At 40.8% G+C, this 15,158-nt stretch overlaps 1 protein-coding gene across 2 annotated transcripts in view; it reads right to left on the reverse strand.

The window, feature by feature from the left end:
• The window catches only part of LOC117530120 (unconventional myosin-XVIIIb-like), a 188,498-nt gene that overhangs the window by 71,822 nt on the left and 101,518 nt on the right, over positions 1-15,158 (reverse strand). For both annotated transcript variants that reach the window (XM_034193072.1, XM_034193071.1), the window contains exon 33: positions 6,824-6,928. In XM_034193072.1, the coding sequence (XP_034048963.1) occupies positions 6,824-6,928 (105 nt within the window). The remainder of the gene's footprint in view (positions 1-6,823; positions 6,929-15,158) is intronic.

A 15,158-nucleotide genomic window follows, 5' to 3' on the forward strand; every position in this document is an offset into this window, starting at 1 on the left:
CATGGCAAGATTTATTCTTCATTCATTGTTACAATATAAAATACAATAAATACAGTGAATGGAAATTTGTGATATACATTTCATCTCGTGCCATTTGGGTAGTTTCACTGTTAAGTCACTGACTAGTCACATATAAATGTAGACTGATTCATCTTTCACTTAAATATTAATAACATCTGTTTTAGAATACTGAAAAACATCTAAATAGAAACTAATGATTCAAATATGTTGTTTCAGTCATGAGATATGTCAAATTATGATTTTTGCAGTTACTGTAGGTAGCCATCTTGGATTTTTGCATGACTCTTCGCCTAATTTTGAAGACCCCAATATGAATGAAAATGGTAGTTAAAGCCGCGGTACTTAAAGCCGCCCAATGCGCCAGTGATGTCAGATGCGCCGCCTTGGAAGTGGCAAGGGGGATAGAGATTGTTACGACACACTCTGGCCATTTCCACAACAGGAAAAAGCTGAGCAATTGCCATCTTGGATTTGCATCTGTAAAACCCCAGTTCCAATGAAGTTGGGACGTTGTGTAAAATGTAAATAAAAACAGAAGACAATGATTTGCAAATCCTCCTCATCCTATATTCAATTGAATACACCACAAAAGATATTTCATGTTCAAACTGTTAAACTTTGTTTCTGTGCATATGTTTGCATATTTTGAAATGGATGCCTGCAACACGTTTCAAAAAGTTGGGACGGGGCAACAAAACACTGGGAAAGTTGATGAATGCTCCAAGAGCACTTAATTGGAAACATGTGAGTGTCATGATTGGGTATAAAAGGAGCATCCCCAAAAGGCTCAGCCATTCACAAGCTGGGAGAAGTTTTTTTTACAGCTACTTTTCAGAGTGACGCTGAGCCGAAAGAGGATTGATGACTTGGTGGGGTATCAATCAAATCGTGACAGCGTGCAGAGCTGCACGGAGGAGCCGGAGTTCAGGCCTCATTCTGGGGCAGACTGAGACAGGCAGCCGGAGTGGTGAAGTAGATACACTAAGTCCAAAATTCCTCACTTTTGGATATGTCCAAACAGTTATTGAGTGTTGTTAGAAGGAAAGGTGATGTAACACAGTGGTAAACATACCACTGTCCCAGCTTTTTTGAAACGTGTTGCAGGCATCTATTTCAAAATGAGCAAATATTTGTACCAAAACAATAAAGTTTATCAGTTTGAACATTAAATATCTTGTCTTTGTGGTGTGTACAATTGAATACTCGTATAGGTTGAAGAGGATTTGCAAATCACTGTATTCTGTTTGTATTTACATTTAACACAATGTCCCAGCTTCATTGGAATTGGGGTTGTATTTCAAATACAAGTGTTATAATGTAAGAAACTTTTTTATATTAATCAGTAATTTTGCTGCGACACTTTGAAACTAATGCTTCTTAGACCGATTCACGACACGTCTATCGCCCTCAATGCTTCCGGTGTGAAGGCCCTTTAACTCATCATTCACTGTTCAGTAAGTCTTTATTGTCCAGCCCCTCTTTTGTAACACCACCCTCTAAAAATAAGGTCTGTATTGACTCATTGGTATTGATTGTGAAGTGGCAACAGTCAATGAATCCAGAAATGGAACATTAGGCACTGACTGGTTGAGAATTCATATTCCATCGTCACAAAAATTTGTGGCAAAAGCAGGGCAATGTTAGAAGAGAAAAATAATTTTGACCTCTGATAAAGCAAGACTAGGGCAGTGTGGTGGCCAAATTGTTCGTGTGCTTGTTTCCAGAGCAGAAGCTTCCCAGTTGAGGCCAACCCTGCCTGTTTTCCATTTAATGTAGAGTTGCTTGGAAAGGGGGTTCAGTGTAAAACGTGTATCAAATCAACATCCAAGTCCACATCAAATCTGCTGGGGTGACCCCAAGTGGAATAAGAGAGAAGCCAAAGGAACTTATTTGCTAGAAAAGGGAGGATTACACCAAGGACCATATGATGTGGAACACTTACATCTTTTGTTGAAGCTCAGATCATGCAACAACTGTGTTGCTACACTATTCAAACAGCGCCCACTGATGGTTACAGTTGAAAGACGGGCATGCACTCAAAAAAATAACTTGCTCAGTGAACATAAAAACATTATGTAAAGTATTTCCACCCAAGTAAAATGTGTTAATGTAACCAGAAACAATTTTGCTGAGTGACCTAAGGGTAAATGTGTTGGGTCAACACGTTGAATTTGTGTTCCTGTTACCTAATTTCCATGGTTCAGGCCAACTAGATTTGAAAAGGAAAATGTTCACCTAAATGTCAATTTTTTGGGGTCAACATGATGAATTTGCGTTACTGTTACTCAATTACCATGATTTAGGCAAAATAGATTTGTAAGGGTAAATGTAACAAAAATAAAAAGTAAGTCCTTTCGGCTGCTCCCTTGTTTGCACTCAGGGTAGCCACAGGAAATCTGAGCTGGATCTGCATGTTGAACTGGCACAGGTTTTACACCAGATGCCCTTCGTGACGCAACTCCACATTACATGGAGAAATGTGGCAGGGGTGTGGTTTGAACCAGGAACCTTTTGTACTGAAACCAAGTGCAATAACCACTTGGTCACTCATCTCTGCCCTATAATGCTTACAACTACTTTTAAAATAGTACAGTTACATGCCAACTTAACTTTGCTGTGTTGGATCAGCACAATTTATGCAGATCCACCTTGGATTTGAGGTGGCGACCCCAAGTGCAAACAAGCAAGCAGCCAAAGGGACTTAATGTTTTGTTTGGGTTTTTTTGTTACATTTACCCTTACAAATCTAGTTGGCCTGACCCATGATAATTAAGTAACAGTAATGCAAATTCATCATGTTGACCCAACAAATTTTCATTAGGTCACTCAGCAAATTTGTTTCTGGCTACGTTATGTATTTTACTTGGGTGGAAATACTTTCTATAATTATATTATGTTCACTAAGCAAGTTAAATTTTAAGTTGTTGCATGTTATGTTAAAACTACATGATTTGAATGTGTTCACCCATAAAACTTGATTCTATAATGTAGAAGCTTCATGTTAGACTTCCGTTCATTTAACATAAAAACCACCAAAACCCATATTGGTTTCTTTGAGTGTGTCAGTGGTCTGTGAATGAGGTCTTCCAGGTGACCACTAACGTTCCAGGGGCATGGCCCAACTCCAACCCCAGGATACCTTTTGATTTGATTTGTTATTATTCTGGTAGATTTTGAGTTGTGGTTTTACTTTAGCACCTAGTATTCTTCAAGATTTTACACTTTTTAAAGGCTATACATCAGTGTTGTTTGTAAGTTTCTGTGACATCTCAATATCAGCTGCAGGCTACTTTCATAGTGTACTTGAAAAATCAGTGGAATGCCAAAAAAAGGACGATGTCCAGTGTACAAGTATATTCCAGTTGCACAACAGCACAGAGAAATTTGCAGTCAAGTGCCATTTGTTTTTGTCTTCCTGAATCAAATCTCTGCAAGAATTTTCATCAAACTGTGAAACATAGTGGTATATTTTTTGTTCTTTGCAGAATGCAAAGGTAAAAACTTCCAGAATTGGACCCGGACGATACCAAAGGCTGGAATCCAAAAAACTATTGCACAGACCCAGAAGAACTGTTTAAATTTACAGATTTTTTATGCATTTCAAAGAAATCAAAACCTAACTGTCATCCTCACTCTTACACTAAAGTATTTAAAGTAGTTTGAAAGGTTACTAGGCAGCTGAGACATCAGTTCAGAGCCTCATTCCAAATTTAGAAGTGCACAAGCAAAACATGTCAAGGTCATCATCTTTAGAATTCAAATTAAAATCCACCACATCATAAGAAAAATGCATTCAAGTAAAATATAAAGGCAAAACCTTTGATTTTGTTATCAATTTCCACAAATTGAAGCAAAAGAGAGAGATGTCTTCTACACACAGCAATTTGGTTGACAAACATGTTAAAACCTCTGTTAGTGGGCGCATCGCCTTTGCCAAGATAATCCATCCACATGGTATGTGAGAGATAAAGATGTTGATTAAGCAGCATGATGACTGCACGTGTGTCTTGGACTACTCATGAGACAAATCCACTGTAAAATGTGCACTTTTCTCACACAACACAATGCCACCGATCTCACAAGTTTTCAAGGAGTGTGCAGTCAAATGTGAAGTAAATATTCATTTCATTACCTTAAGTTGCCTCTGTTGTTGTTTCCGGGAATTTACGGTGCATCCAGAAAGTATTCACAGCGCTTCACTTTTTCCTCATGTTTTTATGTACCAGCTTTACTTCAGATTGGGCAAAATTCATTTTTCCCTCAAAATTCTACACACAATACCCCATAATGACAATGTGAAAAATGATTTTTATTTGTATTTATTTATTACAAATTTATAAAAAATAAATAAAACCTAAGAAATCACATGTACATATGTATTTACAGCCTTTGCCATGAAAATTGAGCTCAGGTGCATCCTCTTTCCACTGATTATCCTTCAGATGTTTCTACAGCTTAACTGTGTCCACCTGGGGTAAATTCAGTTGACTCGACATGATTTGGAAAGGCACACACCTGTCTACATATAAGGTCCCACAATTGACAGTGCATGTCAGAGCACATACCAAGCATGAAATCAAAGGAATTGTCTGTAGACCTCCGAGACAACATTGTCTTGAAGCACAAATCTGAGGAAGGGTAGAAAACATTTCTGCTGCTTTGAAGGTCCAATGAGCACAGTGGCCTCCATAATCTGTAAATGGAAGAAGTTCAGATCCAACAGGATGCTTCCTAGAGCTAGCCACCCATCTAAACTGACCCATCAGGAGAGAAGGGCCTTAGTCAGGGCGGTAACCCAGAACCAGACAGTCACTCTCTCAGAGCTCCAGCATTACTCTGTAGAGAGAGGAGAACCTTCCAGTTGGACATTCATCTGTGCAGCAATCCCAGGCAGAAACCACTTCTAAATAAAAGGCACATGGCAGTCCACCTGGAGTTTGCCAAAAGGCACCTGAAGGACTCTCAGACCATGAGAAATAAAATTCTCTGGTCAGATGAGAGAAAGACTGAAGTCTTTGGCGTGAATTCAAGGCGTCATGTTTGGAGGAAACTAGGCACCATTCCTACATTGAAACGTGGTGGCAGCATCATGGTGTGGGGATGTTTTTCAGCATCAGAACACCAGACCTGAATCTGATTGAACATCTCTGTAGAGATCTGAAAATTGCTGTGCACCAACGCTCCCCATCCAAACCGATGGAGCTTGACAGGTGCTGCAAAGAGGAATGGGCATAACTGCCCAAAGATAGGTGTGCCAAACTTGTGGCATTAGAGTCAAGGCGACTTGAGACTGTAATTGCTGGCAATGGTGCATCAACAAAGTACTGAGCAAAAGGTGTGAATGCTTATGTACATGTAAGGTTCTTAGTTAGTTATTTTGCAAAAATTAAAAAAAAAACTTTTTTCATGTTGTCATTATGGGGTGTTGTGAGTAGAATTTTGAGGAAAAAAATTAATTTACTCCATTTTGGGAAAAGGTTGTAACATAAAATGTGGAAAAAGTGAAGCACTGTGAATACTTTACGGATGCACTAAAGCAGTACATCCAAGTAGCCTAACTACGGCACACCATATGTAACCACATCTGTCCAGGACCTCTACATTCAGCTTCTTCATAGGAGAGATGGTCTGAGAAACAGCCACCCAGAGAGCTGGTGCAACAATTTAGTTTCCACATCCAAAGAATTTCTGTACACGGTGTCAAAAGCCATCTCAGGGAAGTTCATCTGAGTGCTCGTGACTGTATGAAGGATTCTGACCTCCCAGGTAACAAATTTACATTGTCACAACATCGCTACAACATTACGATATCACAAATGATTTTACATTGCTGCAAGACAATTTCATAGTGTACAAAGGTTGCCCCAACATTGTATTTTTACATTATACCACAATGTTCCCAACAAACAATTTTAGCAATAATTACCATATTTCCTTGCTTAAACACCTGACCTTGAATACGGGCCTGCCTCATTTAATGGTCGGGTCAAATCTTCATCTGAAAAAATAAGCGCCTGACATAAATAAGCACCAGGCATTATGTGCATTAAAAAGATTACAAGTCCTCTGCAGAGTGGTACCTTAAAATCCTAAAGCCCCATTTATTCTTGTACAACTACGTAACTCGGTGGCCACACAATGACGCTGACATGCATGTGACCCTTCTAAAGTTCTCTGTTGTGTCTTTATGCAATTTTTTGCAGCAATAGTGGCTTTTTCTGGAACAATTTGTCCCTCAACAAGCTCCACTTCTTTATCCAGTCATCAACCTCCAAACCAATATGACCAGTATGTGCAGTTTCCCTCCATGAAATCCCTCCATCCCACTCTGTGTTGAAAAGTTGGTCATATTTGCAGACTTTTCTGCCAAACGCTCCTGTATTTGATCCATGATCAAAATGTAATCACTGTGCGCACTGCAAAAACTTTTAAAATATGATGGGAGAGGAAGGAGTGAAAGGGGAGAAAGTGACAAATCACAGCTGTTGTGGTCTCCATTGCTTAGCAGGTGTGCCTCAGAAGCGGTTGTTTTGGTTCACCACACCCAGAGATATGTGTCAAACTTAACACCATATTACAGTGCAGGAAACAAGCAGCATTTTGTTAATAATCGCCGGCCTTGAATAAAGGCCTGCCTCATTTGGGTGCCGGGTCTGAGCAAGGTTTGAAAAAAATAAATGCCCAAGCTTTTAATCAAGGAAATATGTTATGTGAGAAAGTGATGCTGCCAGACCATAATGCTGTAGCCTCGTTGAATATGTTTGTTGTATAACGTTTTAACTATCTATGTGTTTGTGGGTACCTGGTCACACAGAGTCGCAATGAGTCCTTCCAAGTCGTGCTTCTCGTGAATCACCATTTGTTTCTCCTCATACTCCTGCTCCAACTGCATCTCCAACTGCCTTAACTAAACACAAAACACACACAGTAAGACAAAAAAAAAGGACACAAACAGAATGAGCATTTGTTTTCTCTGATGGGAAATTATCCCTCAAGCAGGAGAATGAAAATCAGCACAAATCAGCTTTTAAAGCAAATCCTAAGAAAAAAATAACAACGGGCTGCTGGCTATATTTTGGTAAATAAATTACTGTATTTTCTGGGGTACAAAGCTCCTGTCACACAGACATGTGCATTGCATCCAGAGACATGTGACCAACTATCCACCACAAACACATAACTACAAACTACACATCATACAGAGAGTTTTGGACATGTTCAAAATTCAGGCCACTCAACTTCACTCATCGCACAGTCTCCCCTTAACACATAGCTAACTCATCATACACTGACACACAGAGTCTGTGTATCAGGCTGGAAAGCACCAGTTTATTCAGAAACTCCAAATCCATGATTAAATGGAACAAAACAGAAGCAAAATTGATAACACACAGGTAACAAAAGCAGCAGACAACACGCTTTGTTAAATGCCACTGACCACACAGCAGACACATGTCACGCACAGGCCAGCAATCATTGTTACTTGTGGCAAGTGCCAGCATGTGCACAACACATATAGCTCACCAATGGTTGCCACTAACACATCATGCATACACCTTCGGTGTAAGAGTAGTTTAAGGCATGCTTTGTCCTGCAGCTTATATTTCAACGGGACTTGTATACCAAAAATACAGTATATTGCATTCTCATCTATGGCTACAAGATGGCACCATCTACACACGTTACAAATGAAAGCTGCTCCTTTATACTAATAGGCTCAGGTAATGCTTAGGCTAAGGTAAGGCTAACTGTATAATCATTTTAAAAATTACACTTTATTGAAAAGTGTATTTACATTTTGAGGTAAATGTGCACATTTAGCTCTGCATTTGTTCAGAGGTGGCAAAAAGCAGATGACTATTGAGCTCTTTGTGCCTTATACAGTAACACATATTAGCCCATTAGTTTTGGCTTGCTAACACAGTGCTTGCATTATAAATAAATAATGTGTTACACTGATGTGGCTTACATATGCTTGGCAAGCTCCACTTCCACTTCAACAGCCAACGGCAGTTTCAAGTTGAGTTATTATCCTCAGTCTCAGTTAACTGACACAAGTACCACATTCTTTGTAATTACATTCAAATAAATAAGTAGTTGGATAGTGATAGATGAACATTTTCAAGTCAGTGAACAAGTCTTGGACTTTATTTACTTCAAACAGTTCAGTCAGTCAACATCAGTTCTTGATAATGTGTGTGATTCTAAAGCAGCTTCATTAAGTAATTATGAAAATTGGGTTTCCCTCAAGCTGCAGTCAGTGCTATAAACATTTGGACAATGACACAACTTTTATGAATTTGTCTCTGTTCACCACCACAATGGAGTTGAAATGAAACAATGTTGGTGAAGGGAACAAAGGTGATGAAGAAGTAATGGGTAGATATGGTATTAAGGACAGGAATGTGGAAGGACCAACGGTAATTGATTTTACCGTTCCATCCTTTAAAAAGGATGGAAATGGCTGTGGTGAATACCTACTTTAAGAAAAGAGAGGAGCACAGGGTGACATATAAGAGTGGAGAAAGGGACACACAGGTGGACTACATTCTTTGTAGGAGATGCAAGCTAAAAGAAAGTGGAGACTGTAAGGGGGTGGCAGGGGAGATTGTAGGTAGACAGCATGAGATGATGGTTTGTAGGATGCCTGTAGAGGTGAAGACGAGGAAGAGGGTAAGAGCTGAACAAAGGATCAGATGGTGGAAGCTGAACGAGGATGGCTGTTGTGTGAAATTCAGTGAACAGCTGAGACAGGCACTGGATGGAGGGGAAGCAGGTTTGGACAACTAGAAAAGTACTGCAGATGTAGTGAGGGAAAAAAGCTAGTAAGGTACTGGGTGTGACATCTGGACAGTGGAAGGAAGACAAGGACACTTGGTGGTGGAATGAAGATGTTCAGGAAAGCATAACAAGAAAGATGTTCGCAAAAAAAGAATTGGGATATTCGGAGAGAGGAAGAAAGTAGACAGGCGTATAAGGAGATGTGGTGTAAGGCAAAAACAGAAGTGGCAAAAGCTAAGGAAAAGGCATATAGCGAGCTGTAAAAGAAGTTGAACAGTGAGGAAAGGGAAAAGGACTTGTACCAATTGGCCAGACAAAGTTGTCACTGCTGGAAAAGATCTGCAGCAGCTTTGGGTGATATAAAGGAAGCAGGTGGTAATGTGCTGACAAGTGAGGAGAGTGTATTGAGAAGGTGGAGGAAATATTTTGAGGAGCTGATGAATGAAGAAAATGAGCGGGAGAAAAGGCTGGATGATGTGGAGAGAGTAAATCAGGAAGTGCAAGAGATTAGTAAGGAAGAAGTGAGGGAAGCTTAATAAGGTTGAAGTGAGAGCAGCTTGAAGAGGATGAAGAATGGAAAGGCAGTTGCTCCAGATGCCATTCCCTGTGGAGGAATGAAAATGTTTAGGACACATGGCAGTGGAGTTTCTAACCAGAATGTTTAATACAATCTTAGAAAGTGAAAGAATGCCTGAGTAGTGAAGATGAAGTGTGCTGATTACTATTTTTAAGAACAAGGGTAATGTGCAGAGCTGTAGTAACTACAGAGGCATTAAGCTGATCAACCACAGCATGAAGTTATGGGAAAGAGTAGTAGAGGCTAGGCTTAGAAAGCAGGTGAAGATCTGTGAGCAGCAATATGGTTTTATGCCAAGAAAGAGGACTACAGATGCAATGTTTGCTCTGAGAATACTGTTGGAGAAGTACAGAGAAGGCCAGAAAGAGTTACATTGTGTGTTTTGGATTTAGAGAAAGCTTATGACGGGGTACCAAGAGAAGAGTTGTGGAATTGTATAAGGAAGTCTGGAGTGGCAGAGAAGTATGTGAGATTAGTGCATTACATGTACAAGGATAGTGTGGCAGTGGTGAGATGCACAATCGGAATGACAGATTCATTCAAGGTGGAGGTGGGATTACACCAAGGATCAGCTCTGTGTCCTTTCTTGTTCTACAATGTTAATGGACAAGTTAATGAATGAGAGCCGACAGGAGTCTCCATGGACTATATTCTCTTTTCTTGCTTAAAAATTCTTCTAACTTGACACAAACTAGCCAGGTTTAAACAGAGCCATATTCGTGTCCCTGAAAACAGCAGCTTTAACCCTACAGTGTTGACGTGACCGTCTGCCACTACAAGTGCAGCAGATAACTGAAACAATCCTGCAAATGGTGATATAAGCATCAAATCTGGCACAAATACTCCGTAGACATTACTCTTTTGAAATAACTGATTAGGCACCTGAATTTTTAATAGGCAGCCAGGTAGGGGTCAATTGAAGAACTACACGGGTCAAAATTAAAAGATGCTCTAATCATATTGAAAACTACGTATATCACATTATTTGCTTGATCCTCTACTGGTTGTTGGCTCTCACTGCGGTATTGTATAACTTCCTGTTCCGGAGCACAGCGGTGTTTTGCTGTATCTGTTAGCTGTTTAATCTGCGCAGTTAGACTGATCTAGTTAACTAGATAACGATTTGTTTCACAGTGCAATCTTCACGTGCCTTAACTAAAGCACTCCCTCTGCTGAATCACCTCTAAATTATTTACACATTATTCACGTTGCATGTTTTTAGGAATCCGCTAGCTTAGCGCAGCTACTAGCTCTTAGCCGGTTTAGCATGGCGGCTTCTCCTGTCTCTCCCGCACTTTTCTGCTCTGGGTGTGAAATGTTTAGTTATTCCTCGGCCTCCTTTAGCAGTAATGGTACTTGTAATAAGTGTAGCTTATTCGTAGCTTTGGAGGCCAGGCTGGGCGAATTGGAGACTCAGCTCCACACCTTGGAAAATCCTACAGCTAGCCAGGCCCCTGTAGTCGGTGCGGACCAAGGTAGCTTAGCCGCCAATAGTTCCCTCCCGGCAGATCCAGAGCAGCCGGGAAAGCAGGCCGACTGGGTGACTGTGAGGAGGAAGCGTAGCCCTAAACAGAAGCCCCGTGTACACTGCCAACCCGTTCACATCTCTAACCATTTTTCCCCACTCGGCGACACACCCGCCGAGGAACAAACTCTGGTTATTGGCGACTCTGTTTTGAGAAATGTGAAGTTAGTGACACCAGCAACCATAGTCAATTGTCTTCCGGGGGCCAGAGCAGGCGACACTGAAGGAAATTTGAAACTGCTGGCTAAGGCTAAGCGTAAATTTGGTAAGATTGTAATTCACGTCGGCAGTAATAACACCCGGTTACGCCAATCGGAGGTCACTAAAATTAATATTGAATCGGTGTGTAACTTTGCAAAAACAATGTCGGACTCTGTAGTTTTCTCTGGGCACCTCCCCAGTCAGACCGGGAGTAACATGTTTAGCCGCATGTTCTCCTTGAATTGCTGGGGAAAACCTGGTCTTGTTAGGAGAGACGGCATCCATCCCACTTTGGATGGAGCAGCTCTCATTTCTAGAAATCTGGCCAATTTTCTTAAAACCTCCAAATCGTGACTATCCAGGGTTGGGACCAGGAAGCAGAGTTGTAGTCTTACACACTTCTCTGCAGCTTCTCTCCCCCTGCCATCCCCTCATTACCCCATCCCCGTAGAGACAGTGCCTGCTCCCAGACCACCAACAACCAGTAAAAATCTATTTGAGCATAAAAATTCAAAAAGAAAAAATAATATAGCACCTTCAACTGCACCACAGACTAAAACAGTTAAATGTGGTCTATTAAACATTAGATCTCTCTCTTCTAAGTGCCTGTTAGCAAATGATATAATAATTGATCAACATATTGATTTATTCTGCCTTACAGAAACCTGGTTACAGCAGGATGAATATGTTAGTTTAAATGAGTCAACACCCCCGAGTTACACTAACTTCCAGAATGCTCGTAGCACGGGCCGAGGTGGAGGATTAGCAGCAATCTTCCACTCCAGCTTATTAATTAATCAAAAACCCAGACAGAGCTTTAATTCATTTGAAAGCTTGTCTCTTAGTCTTGTCCATCCAAATTGGAAGTCCCAAAAACCAGTTTTATTTGTTGTTATCTATCGTCCTCCTGGTCGTTACTGTGAGTTTCTCTGTGAATTTTTGGACCTTTTGTCTGACTTAGTGCTTAGCTCAGATAAGATAATTATAGTGGGCGATTTTAACATCCACACAGATGCTGAGAATGACAGCCTCAACACTGCATTTAATCTATTGTTAGACTCTATTGGCTTTGCTCAAAATGTAAATGAGTCCACCCACCACTTTAATCATACCTTAGATCTTGTTCTGACTTATGGTATGGAAATTGAAGACTTAACAGTATTCCCTGAAAACCCCCTTCTGTCTGATCATTTCTTAATAACATTTACATTTACTCTGATTGACTACCCAGTAGTGGGGAATACGTTTCATTACAGTAGAAGTCTTTCAGAAAGTGCTGTAACTAGGTTTAAGGATATGATTCCTTCTTTATGTTCTCCAATGCCATATACCAACACAGGGCAGAGTAGCTACCTAAACTCTGTGCGTGAGATAGATTATCTCATCAATAGTTTTATATCCTCATTGAGGACAACTTTGGATGCTGTAGCTCCTCTGAAAAAGAGAGCCTTAAATCAGAAGTGCCTGACTCCGTGGTATAACTCACAAACTCGCAGCTTAAAGCAAATAACCCATAAGTTGGAGAGGAAATGGTGTCTCACTAATTTAGAAGATCTTCACTTAGCCTGGAAAAAGAGTCTGTTGCTCTATAAAAAAGCCCTCCGTAAAGCTAGGACATCTTACTACTCATCACTAATTGAAGAAAATAAGAACAACCCCAGGTTTCTTTTCAGCACTGTAGCCAGGCTGACAAAGAGTCAGAGCTCTATTGAGCCGAGTATTCCTTTAACTTCAACTAGTAATGACTTCATGACTTTCTTTGCTAATAAAATTTTAACTATTAGAGAAAAAATTACTCATAACCATCCCAAAGACGTATCGTTATCTTTGGCTGCTTTCAGTGATGCCGGTATTTGGTTAGACTCTTTCTTTCAGATTGTTCTGTCTGAGTTATTTTTATTAGTTACTTCATCCAAACCATCAACATGTCTATTAGACCCCATTCCTACCAGGCTGCTCAAGGAAGCCCTACCATTATTTAATGCTTCGATCTTAAATATGATCAATCTATCTTTATTAGTTGGCTATGTACCACAGGCTTTTAAGGTGGCAGTAATTAAACCATTACTTAAAAAGCCATCACTTGACCCAGCTATCTTAGCTAATTATAGGCCAATCTCCAACCTTCCTTTTCTCTCAAAAATTCTTGAAAGGGTAGTTGTAAAACAGCTAACTGATCATCTGCAGAGGAATGGTCTATTTGAAGAGTTTCAGTCAGGTTTTAGAATTCATCATAGTACAGAAACAGCATTAGTGAAGGTTACAAATGATCTAGTAGGCCTCTACTGGTGGTTGGCTCTCACTGCGGTATTGTATCACTTCCTGTTCCGGAGCACAGCGGTGTTTTGCTGTATCTGTTAGCTGTTTAATTTACGCAGTTAGATTGATCTAGTTATCTAGATAACGATTTGTTTCCCAGTGTAATCTTCACGTGCCTTAACTAAAGCACTCCTTCTGCTGAATCACCTCTAAATTATTTACACATTATTCACTTTGCGTGTTTTTAGGAATCCGCTAGCTTAGCGCAGCTACTAGCTCTTAGCCGATTTAGCATGGCGGCTTCTCCTGTCTCTCCCGCACTTTTCTGCTCTGGGTGTGAAATGTTTAGTTATTCCTCGGCCTCCTTTAGCAGTAAGGGTACTTGTAATAAGTGTAGCTTATTCATTGCTTTGGAGGCCAGGCTGGGCGAATTGGAGACTCGGCTCCGCACCGTGGAAAATTCTACAGCTAGCCAGGCCCCTGTAGTCGGTGCAGACCAAGGTAGCTTAGCCGCCGTTAGTTCCCCTCTGGCAGATCCCCGAGCAGCCGGGAAAGCAGGCCGACTGGGTGACTGTGAGGAGGAAGCGTAGTTCTAAACAGAAGCCCCGTGTACACCGCCAACCCGTTCACATTTCTAACCGTTTTTCCCCACTCGACGACACACCCGCCGAGGATCAAACTCTGGTTATTGGCGACTCTGTTTTGAGAAATGTGAAGTTAGCGACACCAGCAACCATAGTCAATTGTCTTCCGGGGGCCAGGGCAGGCGACATTGAAGGAATTTGAAACTGCTGGCTAAGGCTAAGCGTAAATTTGGTAAGATTGTAATTCACGTCGGCAGTAATGACACCCGGTTACGCCAATCGGAGGTCACTAAAATTAACATTGAATCGGTGTGTAACTTTGCAAAAACAATGTCGGACTCTGTAGTTTTCTCTGGGCCCCTCCCCAATCGGACCGGGAGTGACATGTTTAGCCGCATGTTCTCCTTGAATTGCTGGCTGTCTGAGTGGTGTCCAAAAAATGAGGTGGGCTTCATAGATAATTGGCAAAGCTTCTGGGGAAAACCTGGTCTTGTTAGGAGAGACGGCATCCATCCCACTTTGGATGGAGCAGTTCTCATTTCTAGAAATCTGGCCAATTTTCTTAAATCCTCCAAACCGTGACTATCCAGGGTTGGGACCAGGAAGCAGAGTTGTAGTCTTACACACCTCTCTGCAGCTTCTCTCCCCCTGCCATCCCCTCATTACCCATCCCCGTAGAGACGGTGTCTGCTCCCAGACCACCAATAACCAGCAAAATCTATTTAAGCATAAAATTCAAAAAGAAAAAATAATATAGCACCTTCAACTGCACCACAGACTAAAACAGTTAAATGTGGTCTATAAACATTAGGTCTCTCTCTTCTAAGTCCCTGTTGGTAAATGATATAATAATTGATCAACATATTGATTTATTCTGCCTTACAGAACCTGGTTACAGCAGGATGAATATGTTAGTTTTAAATGAGTCAACACCCCGAGTCACACTAACTGTCAGAATGCTCGTAGCACAGGCCGAGGCGGAGGATTAGCAGCAATCTTCCATTCCAGCTTATTAATTAATCAAAAACCCAGACAGAGCTTTAATTCATTTGAAAGCTTGACTCTTAGTCTTGTCCATCCAAATTGGAAGTCCCAAAATCAGTTTATTTGTTATTATCTATCGTCCACCTGGTCGTTACTGTGAGTTTCTCTGTGAATTTTCAGACCTTTTGTCTGACTTAGTGCTTAGCTCAGATAAGATAATTATAGT

Source organism: Thalassophryne amazonica, chromosome 17 (genome assembly GCF_902500255.1).
Source record: "Thalassophryne amazonica chromosome 17, fThaAma1.1, whole genome shotgun sequence".
Lineage (NCBI taxonomy): Eukaryota > Metazoa > Chordata > Actinopteri > Batrachoidiformes > Batrachoididae > Thalassophryne > Thalassophryne amazonica.